We start from the raw sequence: 20,263 nt of genomic DNA on the forward strand, positions 1-20,263 counted from the left end.
CCCGAGGCGGCAGGCTGAATCAGTAACCTGCGAGGATTTCCCCGTTAACTCCTTGCTTGCGCACCATTCCCGAGCAGCGGCGTGGGCAGCATCCAGAGCTTAAGAGTTCTGAATGATTCTGCAGAGCTAGGGCTGCGCTTTTTGAGAGCGGTCCACTCGACTTCTTGCTGCAACTTCGAAGGAGTCTTTCCTTTCCCACCAAAATGTCAAGAGCGGCTAAAGCCGTGGCTTTCGCCACTCGAGGAAGATCAACAGTACAGGCTGCGGCAGCCTCCAAGTTTTAAAGTCTGTTCCTAGGTGTCTGTGAATGCTTGAGAAAAGAGGGGGCTCTGGTGCTTGGTCTAGGCGAGCAATCCAGGGAGCTGGGGGAGCTTTGACTGCTGAGCCATGTCCCTCTCAGCACACGCAAGCAGCGCATGGGGCAGTGCCTAAGCCACAGCAGCTTTTGCCTCAATGACCCCAGTCCTTTGCTGCCTTTGCTGCCCCAAGTGAGAAGGAAACTCGTGCTCTTGTTCACCATGCTGTGTCTCTGGCTTTATATGTTCTACTCTTGTTCAGACTCTTCTGCTTCAGTGAGGGGCCTAGTGCTGCCGGGCACATTGCCCCATTTACCAGCAGAGTCTCAAGCTTCTATCACATCTACTTTGGCTCCAGACGCTAGAGACCCCGGGATACTCTTTGGGTTGCCACAGGCTCCCTCACCTGCAGCCAAGGTTGAGAGACCCGAGGACTCAGGCCGGGTACATCCTGGTTCTGCCGGTCCTTTCTCTAGTTTGTTCAGTGGTTCTGCCAATAAGAAATTGCCACAGGCAATCATCATAGGGGTGAAGAAGGGTGGCACCAGGGCGCTGCTGGAGTTTCTACGGGTGCACCCTGACGTGCGTGCAGTGGGAGCCGAACCCCACTTCTTTGACCGCAGCTACGACAAGGGGCTCACCTGGTACAGGTAATTCAGACTTCCGAACTTAAAGTGGGGAGGAGGGCAATAGGTATAGTTGTATTGGATTGGGATGGGAAAGGGGGGGAGTCACTTCCCAAGGGCACTATTGGCCCTTCTTCGCCCCCAAAGGAATGACCAGGCTCGATTGCCAGAAAGGTGTAGTTCTGGATCGGAGCAGACTTTGTGCATACTGCCCCGACTAGGGGCATGCTGCTGTGTCTTTTCCAGGCATTCACTCCTCCCCCCTCCTCTTCGCTCCCTCCTTCTTTCAGAAAGACACCTTTCAGTGTAGCTTCTGATAATTCCACTAGTGTGTATTTCGCTGTGCACAACGGGTATCTTCTTTCAAGAAGTCAGAGAAAGGTATCTTGCTGGTCCAGTTGGTAGCATCAGAATTTTAAAATCAGGACAACGTTTATTAGAGCCTTCTCTCCGCCTAGAGACATTTTTGCGGGATGATCTACAGAACTTCGCAAAGTTTGCTCTTTTTCACAATATTAATTTCAAAGGTAAATTCACTAAAAAACAAACCTGTCATTGGAAAGGGAAGGATACTTTTGCAATCGCGCAGTTGGAAAGAACAACAAGCTGCGGATTTGGTGCTTCCTACGGTTTCTAGCTGGAGTAATGAAGTAATTGTTCCAACTGTTCCATTAAAATCATTATTCATTCCTGACCCGGGAGTTCCGGAGGTCCCCTAGGAGTCTAATGGGATGTGCCCGTCCCAGACCAGATTTCGGGATTCGACCCTGGTTCAACAGATGCGATGGAACCTGCAGAGGGCGTATAGGTAATAACTTGCGGCTTGTTTTGTTTTGTTTTAAGATAGTTTTTCCTAACAATCTGTGAAGGCGCTTTGAACCCTCTTTCCTTCAGCCCAGAATCCCATGGTGGGCTTGTGGGTAGCTGCCTCCTCAGCGGAGACTGTTCCGAGCAGCTCAGCCCGTACCTGTGCGGGTGGAGCGGTGCTGGTCTCTGTTGGAGAAATCGGCTCATTGCAGTCGAGGGCTCTTCACACCAGGAAAACGAATTGAATCGCTCTGTAGGCTGCTTTGAATTAGTTCACAAAGCCACCAAGCTGAAGAACATAAACCTACTGGTAAGAAACCTCCGAACGGTGTTTTCTAAGCATTTTGTGGGAGCTCAATAAAGAACTTCTTGGTCCTTGATGGCTTAAGAAACCTGTTTGGATGGCACACAATCATAAGCACAGCCCTCGACTTTCAGGTGCTCGGGGCAGAAGAAACCTGAAAGAACTGTGCATGATTTAGTCTACTGACAGCCTGGCTCACCTGAAGTGACTGCTCCCCCTATCTCATTTTCCCCTTTGCTCTCCGCCCCCGGCGTCGCTACCCTGTGTTTCGGGGCTCCTGGAGTAGGTCGTAGATTAGGGAAGGAGTTCCAGATGGGTTAAGGATCCCACCAATGGCACTCTTCCTTTTCCTGGGGGCTTACTTAGTTTGCAGAACAAGATGAATTAGTGAGAGAAATGGAGCTGTCGGTTTGACAACACGCAGATTCCACATCTTGAGTCTTGGCCCCTTGAATTTCGCCCCCTTGTGCTACTGCCTCTCTCATTCACCCTGATTCCAGCAGGAGACAGGGGCCCCATTTCCAGAGCCTGTGCTCCCTGCTTCTCTGGCATATCCTGAACTGCTCTAACTTCTCTCACTGTTACAACTTGTTCCAAGTTTTCACTACCAGACACTTCTGAAGACAAAAGAGAACGGAACAATTTAAACCCTAGTCACCTCCCCATCCTTTCCCTTGTGACTCCCCTCCTCCCTTTCCCTGAATCTCTGTGAAGGGGGGGAGGGGAGGAGATGAGAAAGAAAGGGGCATAAATGTAAAGATTATGGGGCTGACCCTGAGGATTAAAACCCTCTTCTCCCGCTCTCCCCCTTTAACTCCCTCTCTTTGTTACTTTCATCTTTAAAAAAAACCTATTGTTGGAAATCTCCAAAGTCCCAAGTTTCTTATGAAAATAAAAGAAAGAAGCCCTTCCAACAAACTCTCCGGCAGCAATTGCCATCCTTGTTTGAGATCTAAAGTTTGGAGATGTGTGCGGAAAATTAACAGAAAAGTAACCAAAAGCTTGGTATTTTAGAGGTTTTTAGAGACGACTAACATAAGAGTAGAATTTCCTGGATGAACATTCACGACATTTCTAAGTATTTCCTTTGAGTGCAGTCGGAAAATTAATAAGCAATTATGTAATCATATATAGTTTTTAAAGAAATAACTAACGACCCCTCTGTGCAGTCCTGAGCAAAATCGAGGTCTGGGTTTCAAAAAAAGAATTTTACCCAGTAATCATCTCATTTCTTCATTCACGTTCTCTTAATATCAACCTCTGAGCTTAATCCGTCGTCAAGAAGCAGACGTTTTGGCATATTCCATTTATATGTTTGTAATTGCTGATTTCTTGTACCAGCAACTTTACCGAGTATCTCTCAGTGGTCAGCGATCTCTGTTGACCTACAGCCTTTTCCTTTGTCTTCTTTCTCCAACCCTAGAATTTCACCTTTTTTTCTACCTCCCCAGCCGGAATCTGCAGGCAAACTCTTACTTAGCCTCAAAGGGAAGGAAACCTTTGCCCAAAGGTAGCCCATCGGAAGTATTTGAAGTTGATAGCGCTCTTTTAAGTTAATTGTAATATACTGGAGTTTGGGCAAATTTTGTACATAACTTGTTTGTATTAATAAAGATATGATTCAGGAAACAAAACTTTGGAGGGAATTCTTCCTCTCAGTTTTTAAGAGTAAAAATATGTAGACGTGCAAAATTTTCAAACTTCAACATACCTCTGAAATTTGATGACTTTGTGCAAAAGGGAAAAAAACCCATCAGTCCTGCTTCTTTGCTTCCACAAAACAACCCCAGTTTGGCAATTTTCATTTTTAGCTGCTCAGCAAAATTTGTCCAACAATTATTACCTCAATTATTAGCCTCAAAATCAATATGCTCCTAGAAACATAACAGAAAATTTTAACATTCTTCTGAAACTATTACACATAACTAATAAGCAAAAATACCAGAGTGATGAGGAAGATAAGACTACAGGATGTTTTCTGCTGAAAGACAGTATTAGAAGAAAATTGTCTTGCATGCTACACAATTACTCCCAAAATGTAAATAAAAATGAAACTTTTTCAGTTCCAGACCTACAACCTTACCACATCTCCACACAACACTCTCTCTCAAAAGGCAGTTGATTTTTTAAAGTAAAAAATTCTATCTATGGTAGTTTATTTTTGTTTGAGATCAACTGACATTTGAATACACAAAAGTTTTTGTTGACTAAATTCTTTCATTGTTATCTTTTCTTAGATTGCAGTAAGAAGATAACATCTTTTAAAGAAAAATAAATAGTGCCCAAAATAGGAATTTTGCTTATAAGGAAGCAGTGATGCCATTCATTAGCCATTAACTCTTACTTTAATAGATGTGGTCCTAGGTTCTACCTCCTATCCTGATCCTTTTGCTTGAAGTTTTGTCAGTTTTGAATTATCTATTTTATATTTATAGACATATCCATCAAATTGAAGAAAAAGATGCTAAATTCATGCACATATGTGATTAACCATTTCAGAAAACATGATCACTTTTTGAAAATGTGTCATAAAAATAATCAAAACTGCAAAAAAAGGGAAAAGAACATTCGTTTGGTGAAAATGTGGAATAAACTATAGAAGGAGCAGTCTTTCCCATGGCCAAAAAAAGTTTTAGATACTGAGAAAAAAGCTAAGCCTTGATTTACATAATGTTTGTGACAGGTGGTAGGAGACAGTGGAGAATGACTGGAATAGTTAGTTAAGTAGATTTTGTAGTTTATAAACAATTGCAGTGGTAGAACTAGTGATCAAACAGTAAGGGTGTGCATTATCTTGAGTTTAATAATCGTTCCATGTGTCATAATGCAGCATTATTATCTTAAACAAAGCTCATTAAGATGGTAATTTAGAGGCTTCCCTCTCATCTACTTGGCTTGGATTTATAAATTTATCTATTGGTTCAGGATTATTTTAAAAAACAAATAGTCCATCGCCATAGAAGTAAAATTTCTTTTACATTCTACCTAAAAAGTAGCTAATTATATGTCCTTTTTAGAAATGCATTTTAATTTTCAATCAAAATAACATTCTGTGAGAAATTTGCTGTTGTCTTTCAACAGCCTTTATAATGTGCAAATGTGGAAAAAGAATTCTCACATCATTCACTGAATATTTGAATTATTAATTAGATGGGTACATTTTGAATTGTTTTCAATTAATCACATAAAGTCCTTAGTACTTCCCACCCCCCCACCCCACCCCCAATCTTTCAACTAGTTCTACATCAGGGAAGCATTTTGTTTCTGACTTTGACAATTAGAATTTATATAGTAGTATGTTTCAATATAAGTTTTTCATGAATGTTAATGATTTTGAGTGCTGTTTGAGAATCAAACTGACCAAATATATTCTGATAATTTTGATGTCACTCAGGACCATATGTTAGAATTTATAGAATGAATCCCTCCTCAATTTTTTAGCAGTTAAAAAAATGAGACTGAAGTTTTATACCTATGGGTGATTTAACTAAAACCTGTTATTACTTCTATATGATAAAAGCTGAGTTTATTTTTAGAACAGTTCTGAATTTTTTATGTAGTTAAAATAGTGACTCTTCCAGCAAATTTATCTTGTCCTTTTATTTACTTCCTCTGAATATCAATCTTTAGAATTTGTTTGTAATTAGAATGATAAGTAAAACACTTTCAGTTTCATTGTCCTACAAAAAGCAATTAAAATTAGGTAAGTCATAAAATGACAAATTATTTCTCCAACAAAAAACTGAAAGTACGGCAAATTTGCTTGGGAACATCTTTATATTTTCAATTTACCCTTTTAAAGATGTTTTTTGTCAAGTTAAGATTAAGTGATTGTCAAGTTAAGATTAAGTGACTAGTTTTTAAACTTTTTAGAATTGAATTAATTATCAGTTGATTATCAATCTTGCCTAAATTTAAAACCAGTACTCATTTTATAAAGAATATTTTAACAGCTTTCTTTAAAATTAAATTTTAAAAAATAATATACAAAGAATTTTCCTACATTTAATTCCCACATTCTTTTTCTTACATATTTTCATACATTGAATTAATGAAATAAACAATATTTAATAGCAACTTATTTTTTTTCAGAGAGGAAAATCCTGAAGTACATGCTTTACATGATACATATAATTATGAAATGATAAATTGTTGAACAATACTTAAAATTGAATTTAAAGTCTGAATTTGAATACATTTTTAAGAGACATCTGTTCATTTTTTTCTGCAGTTCTTTTCATATAGTGAATGAGATAATTCTCTCTGAAACTGTTTTTATCCTTAATAGTGAAGGTGGCATTTATTAAAAGTTTTGTAACCATAATGTCAGTATCTCTGGATCATTTTTCAGCATTTTAACTTTTGTAGATTAGGTTGTCTCTTTGCTTTATGAAAGAAGAGTTTAAATTTAAATGTCCACAAGAAGTAGTATAATGCATTGTTCTTATACTCTGAGTAGAGAAACTATACCCAAAACCAGATAAAATTAAAACAGAGGTAAAATATGGGGGTTTGGTGAAATATCTGAGGATTCTTCTAAAACAAATTTCATATATGAATAGTGCAGGAATTCAAAAAATTATTTTTGTATTCTCATAAAAACATTTCTTGCAGATAATTAAATTGCAGATATTTAAATTGGAGATGGTATGGGAGGAGCTTTCATAAAATTTATGTCCACATGAATTTTATTTTGGGCTAGGTTGGGAGCATCAGTGAATATTGATTTTAAGCATTTTATCACTTTATTATATTTTCAGGGAAATTTTGTAAGAACCTTGTAAGAGCCAGTCATCATCATCATCATCATCATCATCATCATCATCATCATCATAATAATACCAGAATAATAAAAAGTATACCTTATTGCATCTGAAACATGGATGGTTGGATGTCACTAAATCAATAATCAATAAATTCTATCATTTTCTTTTCTTTGAAGATTTTACTTGCCTCCCACTTAGTATAGCTATATCAAATTACTTTTGCTGATATTTTAAATCTCTCTTTTCCAAATAGCTTTTTTGCAACTTGAGAGAAAAATATGATGAGTCAATAGAATATTTTTAAAAAGTTGCTTTGGTGGTTGTGAGTTAATAGTTTTAGCAGTTCCACCATTATTCAGACTTGCAAAGACAGGTTTATTATCTGGATGTGTATTTAGAGTTTGGTATCAATAAGTGTTTGAAGAGATATAATCTTACCAAGGAAGAATTCTTCTTTCTTCTCTCATGGTAACTTTAAACTGATAAAAATTTGATATTTCCACAAACATTTTATACTTATAAATTCTTCTCATGTTATTTTAATATAATTTTGTTAGATCAACAAACTTTCAGAAAGATTAACCTTTGTCCTAAAATTTAATATATTTCAAAGTGAGAAAAGTGGTAAGGAGATATACGTTTTCAGAGTTTTAAAAAATTATCTGTCATGCTGAGCATTACCATACTGAAATTATGTTGTTTCCAAAAGTTTTATTCATTTCTTAGAATTGGCATCATTACACTTATATAAAAACTTTCTCTCTCTCTCTCTCTCTCTCTCTCTCTCTCTCTCTCTCTCTCTCTCTCTCTATCTCTCTATCTATCTTGGAGAAAACATCTTTCTTATTTTCTATTCAGGAAATTTCTATTCTAGTGGTAAAAGTATCCAGCATCCATCAAAACAAGGCTCATTCTTAGATACATGTTCATTTTTAGTAGCTCTTGATTATATTCAGGTTTCATTCAGGTCTTAATAGACCTGAATTGTAATGTTGTGGTTTGTGAAGGAAATGGTTCCCCAAGCTAGGCTGGGACCTTGTTATCAGTCAGCAAGGTCCTTATGTTTGAATGGAATCATTTCATTCAGTCTGCAGAGAGTTGAGCAGTTCAGACAGATGGCTAAGATTATTTGTCTTTGGGGGACGGGAGACTGTCTTAGTTTTCGACTCTGTTTCAAGAATGTTGTCTGATATGACTGACACATGAACTCCACACTTTGCTTAAAGGAACTACATTGTTTGCCATGATCAGATTTCACAGCCTCACCTGTTAAGCTGAACTTATCAAAGTTACCCATACTTGGGATTGATTTACTTTAGTTCTGGCATTATTTAAGGGTGATATTTTCTTTTTGACACCAGCAATTGGGTTGTCTCCTTGTTTTTCTTTTTTTTTTAAATCAAAGTAGTTCTTTCTTCTATTAGCTTAAAAAGAAATTCACCTACTGGTTGTTTTGATCACTTTATTTTTAAATTTTTAGTTTAACCAATAACTTTGATTTTTCAGAATTTCAAATTTTGTGTTAGTTAGAAGTTTTCATTTACTTCTTTTTAAACTGCATGCCAAATTTATTATCTGTTCTTTCTCTCCTCTGTGGATAAAGGAATGTAGATATATAAAATTTTTCTTAAAGATTGCTTTGGCTACAACTAAAAAGTTTTGATATATTGTCTCATTGTCATTTTCTTTGATGAAATTAGATTTGTTTCTATAACTTGTTCTTTGACTCATGAATTGTTTAAAATTATATTAGTTGCTAATTGATTTTTAATTTTTAAGGTCCCTTATTGAATATAATTTTTATTGCTTTGTTGTCAGTAAAGGATGTGTTTGGTAGTTCTTTTCTATGACTTATTTTTTGTAAAGATGTCATATACAGCTAAGGAATTTTTATATTGTTTCTGTTCCTATACAGTTATCATCAGGAATCTATTCATTTAATTTATTTAATAATTATTCAAATTTTTAATTTTATTCTTTTTTTGTTAGATTTATCTAAGTCTGGAATGGGGTACATTTGGGTCTCCTACTATTATACTTTTTTTTAGGTTGTTTTATATTTTTGCAAGGCAAATGGGGTTAAGTGACTTGCCCAAGGCCACACAGCTAGGCAATTATTAAGTGTCTGAGGCTGGATTTGAACTCAGGTACTCCTGACTCCAGCACCACTGCTCTATACACTGTGCCACCTAGCCGCCCCTATTATAATTTTAATCTAATTTCTCCCTGTAATTTGGTTAAGTTTTTCTTTAAGTATTTAAATTTTGTGTCATTTAGAACTAGGTCATACAATAGATAGCGTGCCACTCCTGAAGTCAAAGAAGAGTTCATGAGTTCAAATCTGGTTTCAGACACTTACTAACTATATGGCCATGGACAAGGCACTTCTCCTTGCTTGTCTCACCTCCTCATCTATAAAATGAACTTGAGAAACAAATGGCACACCACTCCAGTATTTCTGCCACAAAATTCCAAATGGTCACAAAGAGTCAGATAAGGCTGAAACAAATGAGCAACAACATATACTTAATATTAATACTGACTTATTATTGATAGTGGTTTTAAGCATGATGTAGTTTCCCTCTAGTTTACTAATATCCCTTTTGTGATCCACCATCATCAGCTAGGTTTGTTTTGCACATGAGTTATCTCTCACTGATCCTTACATCCTTATTAATCCTATCTCTTCTCTTCCCATCCCCAACTAGTTCTCTGTTGGAATGAAAATATTTAAAAATAGATTCTTTTTTTTAACATGACCATAATTTTCCTTGATGCCCTATCCCCTACTCTTGCCAGAGAAATATCCCAAAACATAATATTTTTAAAGGCATCAAAAAAAGAAAATTAGTATGGTTGATTATTAAATAGAAAAAAATCTGAAAATATGCAATATACCTCAAGAGTGGACTTTATATGTTTGCAAAGAGGTAACACTGGCAGTTAATTGATAAGAATTTATTAAGCATTTATTATCATTCATTTGTGTACCAGACACTGTACTCATTATATGTCTTCTTTGGGGGTTTATTTCTTCTTTATAATGTTGGAACATTATTTTTTGATGTGGGAATATGGGCAGTTCTTCTTGTTTACATAATTGTAGTCATGTATGTTATTTTCTTAGCTGTGCTTACTTCTCTCTGCTTCAATTCATATAGACAGTTCCATGCTTCTCTGTATTCATTATATTTATCATTTTTAAAAGTACAGTAGCATTCCATCACTTTAATGTACAACAACTTGTTTACTTATTTGTTTATTCCAATTATATGCTATTAAAATATTTTGATATGGGGGGACTTTTTTCTTATCAATGCCCTTCTTGATGTATAAGCCTAGTAGTGAAATCTGAGTCAACAGACATGAAAATGACAGCCATCCTATTTACATAAATCTATATTGCTTTCCAAAATGGTTTTACTGATTCACAAAGGACTAGTGAGCCTAATTTTCTTCAATGATAGAAAATCATTTATTATTTCCATTTTTGTAATCTTTGCCAATTTACAGGATATAAAGTGAAACTCAGGTTTGTTTTTTATTCCAATATATCACTTTTTTATTAATGATTTAGAGAAGATGTCACTGCCCTTAGATGGCATACTGTCCAAAAAACTCCCCAAATGCAACCAGAACCAAATTAAAATGTATTTGAGAAATGTTTAACAAAATAAATAAAATTATAGTTCATAGATAATGGTACTTGTGATTTTCTAAGTCAATATGCAGCTCATAGGATCTGTTTCTACTTGAGTTTAATACCCCCCCCCGATTTAGAACATTTGTTAATATAACTGTTAAGAGCTTACAATTCTTTTGAAAACTATTCAGATCCTTTAATGACTTACGCATTGGTGAATGACTGTTGTGGGTGTACCCATGCATGTAATTACACAAATATATATATATATATATATATGCACATATGCAGATGTATATACGATATCTACATGCATGTGTGTTGTATCCCTGTGTGTATAGTTTTTGTGTATATATAGTTTATATATAATATATGCATATTAGGTTTTTGCAAGGCAAATGGGGTTAAATGGCTTGCCCAAGGCCACACAGCTAGGTAATTATTAAATGTCTGAGGACAGATTTGAACTCAAGTACTCCTGACTACAGGGCTGGTGCTCTTATCCACTGCGCCACCTAGCTGCCCTATGTACATATATATATATATATATATATATATATATATATATATATATATGCATATATATATATATTAAAAAATTCTCTCTTTCTCTATCTCTTAAATTCAGATCTGATCAGTGAAATTTTATATAGATATTTTCTTAAACAAATCAACCATTTTCTTTCTTTCCCAAGAGCATTGTGTTTGTTCAGAAGCATTTCAGTTTTTAATCAGTTATATATTCCATTTTCGTAACTGCATCTATTCCTTCTTTTGTCTTGAATATATCTATTACCTATAGTTGTGAAAGATATATGATCTACTTTTCTTCCAGTTTTTAAAAAGTGTGAACTTTAATATTAAGGTCACATATCAATTTGGAATATATTACAGAATATGGTATAAGGTATTGGCCTATGCCTAATTTCCACCAGACTGCGTGAAAGTTTTTCCAAAGCCCCTCTAATACTGATCCATTTAAAAATCAACTTTGCAATTTGATTTATCTCATGTGGGACCTTAGAGGTTTTTAATTTTCTTATCTCATATTATTTATGATTTAGAACATTTTTCATATTACCACTGATAACTTGACTTTCTTTCTCTGAAAACTGTCTAGTACGTATTTAGACAAATTATCAATTGTGGAATGACTCTTATTCTTATAAACTTGATTCAGTTCTCTATCTTACAAATGAGACATTTTTCAGAGAAATTTGCTGCAAAAATTTTCCCATATTTCCCCTTTCTACATCCATTTTGTTTATGGAAAAACTTTTTTGTGTAATCAAAACTGATATTTTGTCTATTGTGAACCTCCTTATCTATTGGGTTATGAACTTTCCCCCTCTTTACAGATATGACAGGTAATTTTTTCTCATGCTCCTGTAATTTGTTGATGACATTATGCTCTATGTGTAAATCACATATCCATTTAGATCTTGTCTTTGTATACTTTGTAAAATGTTGGCTTATACCTAGTTTCTTCCAGATTACATTTCAGTTTTCCCAATAGTTTTTATCTAAGTTTAAGTTCTTGTCTAATAACTGGAATCTTTGACTTTCTCACACAATAGGCTACTCTGCTCGTTTGCTTCACCTGATCAATTTTTCAATTTTTACCCAGGTATAAAATTATTTTAATGATCATGGGTTTGCAGTGTAATTTGAGATCCCCCCTTTCCCATTAATTCCATTGATTTTCATTTTTTCCTTGTGCCTTTTTTATTCAATTTTATTTCATTTTGAATTTCAGATTCTTTCCCACTCCCACCACTTCACTATCCATTGAGAAGGTTATTCACAACTCCACTAAGAGTGCATTAGTGTCCAATTTTTCCACATACCCTCCAGCATTTATCATTTTCCTTATCTGTCAATCCAGTAAGTGTGAGGTAATACTACAAAGTTGTCTTAATTTGCATTTCTCTAATCAATATTGGAAGGGATGTGGGAAAACTGGGATAATAATCCACTGTTGGCGGAGTTGTGAACTGATCCAACCATTCTGGAGAGCATTCAGGAACTATGCCCAAAAGTCAACCAAACTGTAACATACCCTTTGATCCAGCAATACCACAACTAGGTTTATATCCCATAGGGATCATAAAAAATGGGAAAGGATCCACATGTACAAAAATATTTATAGCATTTTTTTGTGGTGGCAAAGAACTGGAAATTTAGGGAATGCTCTTTAATTAGGGAATGTCTAAACAAGTTTTTCTTCTATCCTTCATTTGATTTTTCAAATCCTTTTTGAACTTTTCTTTGAATTCTTTTTGAGCCTGAGACCAATTCATTTTTCTCTGAGGATTTGTTTTATTTTGTTTTCTTCTTTTGAGTTTGTGTTTTGATCTTCTCTATCACTATAGTAAATTTTTAGGTTTTTAGTAGTTAGGTTTTTTAGTAGTTTAAGCTTTTATAGTAAATTTTATAGGTTCTTTTTTTTGGAGCTCATTTTTCCAGTCTATTTCTTGACTTCTTATTTTATATGTTAAAGTTGGGTTCTGCTCCTAGAGTGGAGTGGACACTATTCCAAGCTTCAGATTTTTCATGATGCTGTTTTTAATTAGTTCTGAGAATATGTAAGTTTTCTGTTCTTCCATGATGGTATGATCTAATGTCATTGCTCTCCTCACCTGTGCTCTGGTCTATGAGTGACCACAAGCACTGTGACGAGGGTCCCTGCTCCCTTATACAGATTAATGTACTAATGTCCCTCTTTGTCCTGTAACTGTAAGCTTGAGTTGCATCTAGACAATGCAACATACTTCTGCTCCAGTGTCAGCAAAGGGTCCCAGATAATCTCCTTCTTACTATCTGGGAGCTTGAGAGCTTCAAAAGCCTTCACTACTGATAGAGCTGTCCCCAAGGTCTGCTGATGGCTTACCAGGTGACAGCTTGCAATGGTTTGTGCCCCACTTTCACCCCAGTGAGTCAGACTTTCCTGCTAACTTTCTAAGTTGCCCTATACTGGAAAATCAGTTCATCTGATTTTGAGAATTCATTTTGCGATGTTATTTTAAAGTTGTTTGGAAGGGAATTTGGTAAAACTCCGGCAAGTTCCTGCCTTTAACCCTGACATTTAGGCTCCACACCCTTCAATACCCATTGAAGCTGGATAGTTTATTATTTATTTGTCTTCCACTTTATTGAAGCTTTTTTAAATTAGTATCTTAGCTGATTTTCTAGGATTTTCTAAGTAAACCATGTTTTCATCAGATAAGGATAGCTTTTATCTCCTCTATCTTCATACCTTTAATTCCTTTTGTGTGTTTTATTGTAATTCCTAGCATTTATAAGATTGCTTCTATTATTACTAAGGAGAATGGGAATTTTATTTATTTTATGTTATTACAATAATCTTGTTATAAAAGTAAATATAAGCACCCTCCCCTCAAGATGAGAAACCTCAAGAATAGTGAGAGAGAAAAAAAATGTATTTCAGTCTGTGTTCAGATTCCAATAGCTCTGTCTCTGGGTGAGTTGCCTTCTTTATCATAAGTCCACCAGAGAAGTTGCTTCAATATATTTCCCACAGTTGCTATTACTAGCTATATTTTCCTCTACTCTCATTTATTCTATTCTCCCTCTCTTTTCATCCTATTCCTATACAAAAGTGTGTTGTATCTGAGTACCCTCTCCCACAATCTTCCCTCTCTTCTATCACCTACTCCCCCTTCCCTTATTCCTCCCCCCCCATTCCCCCTTATCCCATCCCTTTCTTCTTAATTTTCTGTAGGATAAGATAGATTTCTATATCCTATTAAGTGTGTATGCTATTTCCTCTCTGTGCTATTTCTGATGAGAATGAAGGCTCACTCATTCCCCCTTACCTTCCCCCATTCCACTCCATTGAAAAAAAGCTTTTTCTTGACTTTTATGTGAAATATCTTAGCCTCTTTTTCCTCTCCTATCTCTTCCTCCAAGGACTTTCCTTTATCACCCATTGACTCCATCTTTTTACTATATTGTACCATCGTATTCAGCTCCTTTCTGTGCCTTGTCTATATATGCACCTTCTAACAGCTGTTATAAATGAGAAAGTTCACATGAGTTATCTGTATCTTCTTCCCATACAGGAATACAAACAGTTCAACATAATTAAATTTCTCATAGTTAGTCCTTCTTGTCCACCCCCTCTATGGTTCACCAGGGTCCTGTACTTGAAGATCAAACTTTCTGTGCAGCTCTGGTTGTTTCAATATGAAAGTTTGAAAGTCCCCTGTTTCATTTAAAGTCCATCTTTTCCCCTGAAAGAGGATGTTCAGTTTTGCTGGGTAGTTGATTCTTGGTTGTAAACCAAGATCTTTTGTCTTCCGGAATATCATATTCTAGTCCCTACGAGCCCTTAATGTAGATGCTGACAGATCCTGTATAATCCTGACTATAGAACCACAGTAGCTGACTTGTTTGTTTCTGGCAGCTTTTAGTATTTTTCTCTTTGACTTAGGTGTTTTGGAATTTGGCTATAATATTTCTGGAAATTTTTCTTTTGGAATCTCTTTCAGGAGGTGATTGAAAAATTACATCAATTTCTATTTACCCTCTGCTTCTAGGAACTCAGGGCAATTTTGCTGTATTATTTCTTGAAAAATGAAGACTATGCTCTTTTCCTGGTCATGACTTTCAGGTAGCCCAATAATTTTTAAATTATTTCTTCTGGATCTGTTTTTCCAGTGAGATATTTCACATCTTCTTCTAATTTTTTGGATTTTTTGGAAGAGTTTTCTTTCTATCTTGCAAAGTCACCAGCTTCCTTTAGTTCCATTCTGCATTTGAAGGAGCTATTTTCTTCAAAGAGCTTTTTTTTTAGGTCTTTGCAAGACACCGGGGTTAAGTGGCTTGCCCAAGGCCACACAGCTAGGTAATTATTAAATGTTTGAGGCTGGATTTGAACTCAGTTTCTCCTGACTTCAGGGTCAGTGATCTATCCACTGCACCACCTAGCTGCCCCTTAGAGAGCTTTTTTATCTCCTTTTCCAGCTGGCTATTTCTTCTTTTTAAGACATTCTTCTCCTCATTTGCCTTTTGTTTTGCTTTTTCCATTAGGCCTAAATTGGTTTTTACATATTATTTTCTTCAGTATTTTTTTGTATATCTTTCACCAAGCTGTTGATTTGGTTTTCATGATTTTTCTGCATCGCTCTCATTTCTCCTCCCAATTTTTCCTCCATCTCCCTCAATTGCTTTTCAAAGTCTTTTTTGAGCTCAACCATAGACTGAACCCATTTTCTATTTCTCTTAGAGGCTTTGGATACAGAAGCTTCGAATTTGTCATCATCTACATCTTTCATGGGACCAAAGTAATTTTCTATGGTCAGATTCTTTTTCTTTTGTTTGCTCATTTACTTAGCCTAAGACCAATTTACCACACTTTCAAGACTTTGGGTTTCTTTTGGGAAATCACACTGGGACCGTTATTCCTCCAAGGTTTTATGCTCTCTTGCCTGTGTGTTGGTATGTAAATGACCACAGTTGCTCCCCTCTGCCCTGGAGCTGTGAGAAGGATCCCTATTTGGCTATCTTAATATGGAAGCCCAAACTGCAACCTGGATCTGTGTGGGCAAATAGCAGAATCCTGCCCCAGGGAGAGCAGAGAGATTTCTGCAATCTCCCCCTACCCCCTTAGCATCTGTGGGATGTGCTCTGGATGTACAGGCTGGCTTCCTCAATTCCCGCTGCAAGTTCTCACTGCAGGGCTGTTCTGAGGCCCATACTCCTCACTCTGCACTCATTATGATGCAGCAGAGTTCTCTCACCACCCCTTCAAGCTGTTTCAGGTGATCCCCAAGCTGGGCTGCACTGTGGCTGAAGCTTTTTTCCAACCCCTGGTCCCAGTGAAACACACCTTTCCCACAGAACTTCTATGCTATCTTGGACTGGGAAATTGTATCACTCAGTCTTTCTAGGGTTATAGGGTTCTGCCCCTCTAAATTTTGGCTAGAATCATAATTTGATGGCTTTTGGAGTTTATTGGGAAAGGAGATCCTGCCTTCAAGCTGCCATCTTGGCTCCTCCCCCAATAGTTTCAAGAATGGGCATTTTTGTTTTATGTCTGTATTAGGAAAACTTCTAGCATATACCTCTTAGATATATTTGCTTTTGCTTTTAGTTAGTTTTTATGACATTTTTTTTACCATAAATGAATTTTGTGCTTTGTCAAAGACTTTTTCTGAATCTTTTGAGATAATCATATTTTGGGGATGGTTTTGTTTTTAATATGAATTCTTATGTTCATTTGTTTCTTCATATGAGTCATCTTTGAATCTCTGGTGTAATTTAACTTAAAAATATTTTTGTTATGAATCACTGTAGTCAGCTTAAAGGAGTTTTGTTTAAAAAATTTAAATCTATTTTCATTAATGAATGAATGATCTATAACTTATTGGCCTCTCAGTGGGAACTGACAGGGTCTTTTGAACCTAAGTAAGTCATTTTAATAAGGAGGTGGATTAAGTCGTATCAGCTCCTTCCCATTACTTTCTCTTCTGAAGACAGGAATAACCTTTGAGTGATAAAATTAATCTGCAGATATGTGGTCTGCAATGAGTTTGATTGAATCAACTTTATCTGAGTTAAGTGGGTGGTGGGTAAAGTCAAAGGAAATTGAATTGTGTTAAGTGGATAAGTGGATAGTGGGTTGAGGTTCCAAAGGTAGACAATTCAAAGGTAGAGATTCACTTGGGGCAGCTAAGATGTCTCAGGGGATAGAACACTGGCCTTGGAGTCAAGAGGACAGGAGCTTGAATCCAGCCTCAGGAACTTGACATTTACTACTGTGTGACCTAATAGAATAAGTCCTGCAGATGATCTGATACCTTGAAGAAGACTGTGACAACAGGGAGGTGACCAGCCTCACTTTCTCCTCCAGGGCCATCTGGCAGGATGACTGGAGATGGTCCTGGATTCGAGGTAATCTGTACTAAGCGACTTGCCCAAGGATGCACAACTAATAAGTGTTAAGTACCTGAGGTTGAATTTGAACTAAGGTCCTCCTGACTCCAGGGTCAGAACTCTATCCACTGTGCCACTGTGCCACCCAGCTGCTCCTAGATAATGGAGATAGTTATAAGACAAAAGCTTGATCTTTAGATAAGTTTCTCCAGGTTGTAGGTAAAAAATGGAGTTACAAAGGTAAGGAATTTGGGCTTACATTGGAGAAGAGAATTACAACTTATGCCAGCTTGACTAAGTTTTCAAAATAGAATTAAAATCAATTTTCAATTTTACACCTAGTTTGTGTATTAGAATATTTTTGTTTCATAAAAGGTGGATAATTGTTTTCTTTCTCACTTTTTTGATAATAATTTGTCTAGCATGGCTGCAAATGCTTCTTTAAGTATGACAGAATTCTATTAATCAATCAGTTTGGAGGATTTTTTTTTCCCATTTTTCAACTTTTCCCTTACAAGTGTTTTTTTCTCCTTTCCAAACTGGATTACTTAATTTTATGGTTCACTGTTTGAAGTGTCATATTTTATATTTTCTGGTTTTCAGTTTTGATAATACTATTTTTATTGTGTTATTGTATTTAAAGAATACATTTATTATTTTTGACATTTCCCATTTATTTATAATATATTTGTGTTCTAATAAATTGTTAATGTTTGTAAAAGTTTTTTGTGGTATGAAATATATATATATATGTATGTGATATATATGTACCTTCACTACATATATGCAGTTCTGTTTATAGATATGTCTTTTACCTTTAATTCCTCCAACAATTTGTTCAATTCTGTATGCTTTTTAAAAATCATCTGTTAGATTTTCCCAGAACTGAAAGAGACTGCCCCAAATGCAAAAGTTATAAAATCAAATAAATTCTAACATACAATATTTATCATCTTGAAAATCATAGCAAGCATCATAGAGAAACACATCCTTTACAGGAAAAGAAATAGCAATTTATACAGAATGGAAAAAAGCACAGATATATATTAAGATATATATGTCTTAGGAAAACATCAAATAAGCATAAAATAAGTAAATAAAAGGAGTTAATAAAAATAAGAGAAGAAATGAATAAACTGGAGCCTAAAAAAGCCCTATAGAAATGTGATAAATAAAACTGAAGTCTTATCATTGAAAAAAACTAATAAAAATTATAAACAATAATAACAATAGTATTTAGTGGTAGATCCTTATAAATATATAGTACATATGTTAAATATGTTAAAAAGATTTCCAAGTGCCTTACAAATATTATCTTTAAGAGATTGTTGTTTTTATTGTTTGTTTGTTTGTCCTTTGTTTTCAAAAAGGACGGTGACATCAAGAAATTGATTTCATGACTTACAAATAAATCTGAATTAAGCGAGGGAGGGCTGTGCAAAATCAATAGCTTCACTCTCTTTGGAACCATAAGAGGCAGATATTTGACAGGTGAAGTAACTGAGGGCAGACAGAGGTAGCAAAGGGAATAAATATTTATTGAGTGTCTACTATGTGCCAGACCCTGTGCTGAGTACATTACAGATATTATCTTATTTGATCTTTCTAACAGCTCTGTGAGGTAGATATTATAAACCCTCTTTTTTTGAAATTCACTATTATTTTTATTGAATTTTACAATTTTCCCCAATCTTGCTTCATGCTATACACTGATCAAAATTGAATATGCTGAGAGAAAAATCATATCCTAAAGGAAAAAAATATAAGAGATAGCAAAATTACATAAGATATCTTTTTTTAAAAAATAAAGGTAATAGTCTTTGGTCTTTGTTTAATCTCCACAACTCTTTCTCTGCATACAGATGGTATTCTCCATCACAGACACCTGAAAATTGTTCCTGCTTGTTGTACTGATGAAACGAGCACATCCATTAAGATTGATCATCAACCCCATGTTGCTGTTATGGTATATAATGTTCTTCTGGTTCTGCTCTTCTCACTCAGCATTCATTCATGTAAATCTTTCCAGGCTTCTCTAAATTCCTATCCCTTCTGGTTTCTAATAGAACAATAGTGTTCCATAACGTACATATACCACAATTTGTTCAGCCATTCCCCAATTGACAGACATTATAAACCCTTTTATACAGTAGATGAAATTGAAACAGAGAGCTTAAATGACTTGTTTAGGGTCACACAATTAGGGTTTGAGACTGGATTTAAACTTGTCTTCTTATTTCTAGGCCCAGTGCTCTTCTTAATGCACCCAGGCTAACAGCCATATTTCAGCTTGGATTTTTGTGATTATTATAACCAACTTCTAGAGCTCCCAGGTCAAGGGAAAAATATTGCAAACAGCTAGAAAAAAACATTTCAAATATTATGAGGCCATAGTTAAGATTTAGCAGTTTCTATAATAAAAATTTGAAGTTCTTAGAATGTGATATTTTGGAGAGCAAAAGAACTAGGATTATAACTAATAATTACATACCCAGCAAAACTGAGAAAAACAGGTATTTAAGGAAATAGAGTATTTTCCTCTATTTCTGTTGAAAACAACCAGAGCTGAGTAGAAGTTTTGACTTTCAAATACAAGACTTGAGAAGCACAAATAGACAAACATGAAAGAAAAATCATAAGGGATTCAATAAGGTTTAAACTGTTTACCTTTCTATATGGCAAGATGATACTTGTAACTCCTAAAAACTTTTTCATGAGGGCAATTATACATAGAAAGATGGCACAGGTATGGATTGAATATAATGTATTTTCTTTAAAAATCAAATTTAAAGGATGAGAAAAATGAATATGGGAGAAGGCAAAAAAAGAGAGGTAGAATGGGGTAAAGAGGTATAATAGAACTTTTACAGTAGAGGGGAAGATGATGAAGTGATGAGGGAACACTTGAACCTTGGCTCAAAAGG

The 20,263-nt window shown here is 35.5% G+C and overlaps 1 protein-coding gene across 1 annotated transcript in view; it reads left to right on the forward strand.

Annotated features, from left to right (window-relative positions):
- The first annotated feature begins 345 nt into the window (after positions 1 to 345).
- LOC141514367 (heparan sulfate glucosamine 3-O-sulfotransferase 3B1-like) overlaps positions 346 to 20,263 on the forward strand; it is a 33,790-nt gene continuing 13,872 nt past the window's right edge. Inside the window, exon 1 of the mRNA XM_074225160.1 lies at positions 346 to 946. Coding sequence (XP_074081261.1) covers positions 417 to 946 — 530 coding nt within the window. The 5' untranslated portion in view covers positions 346 to 416. The remainder of the gene's footprint in view (positions 947 to 20,263) is intronic.

The sequence above is a fragment of the Macrotis lagotis genome, chromosome 2 (assembly GCF_037893015.1).
Source record: "Macrotis lagotis isolate mMagLag1 chromosome 2, bilby.v1.9.chrom.fasta, whole genome shotgun sequence".
NCBI classification, from domain to species: Eukaryota; Metazoa; Chordata; class Mammalia; order Peramelemorphia; family Peramelidae; genus Macrotis; species Macrotis lagotis.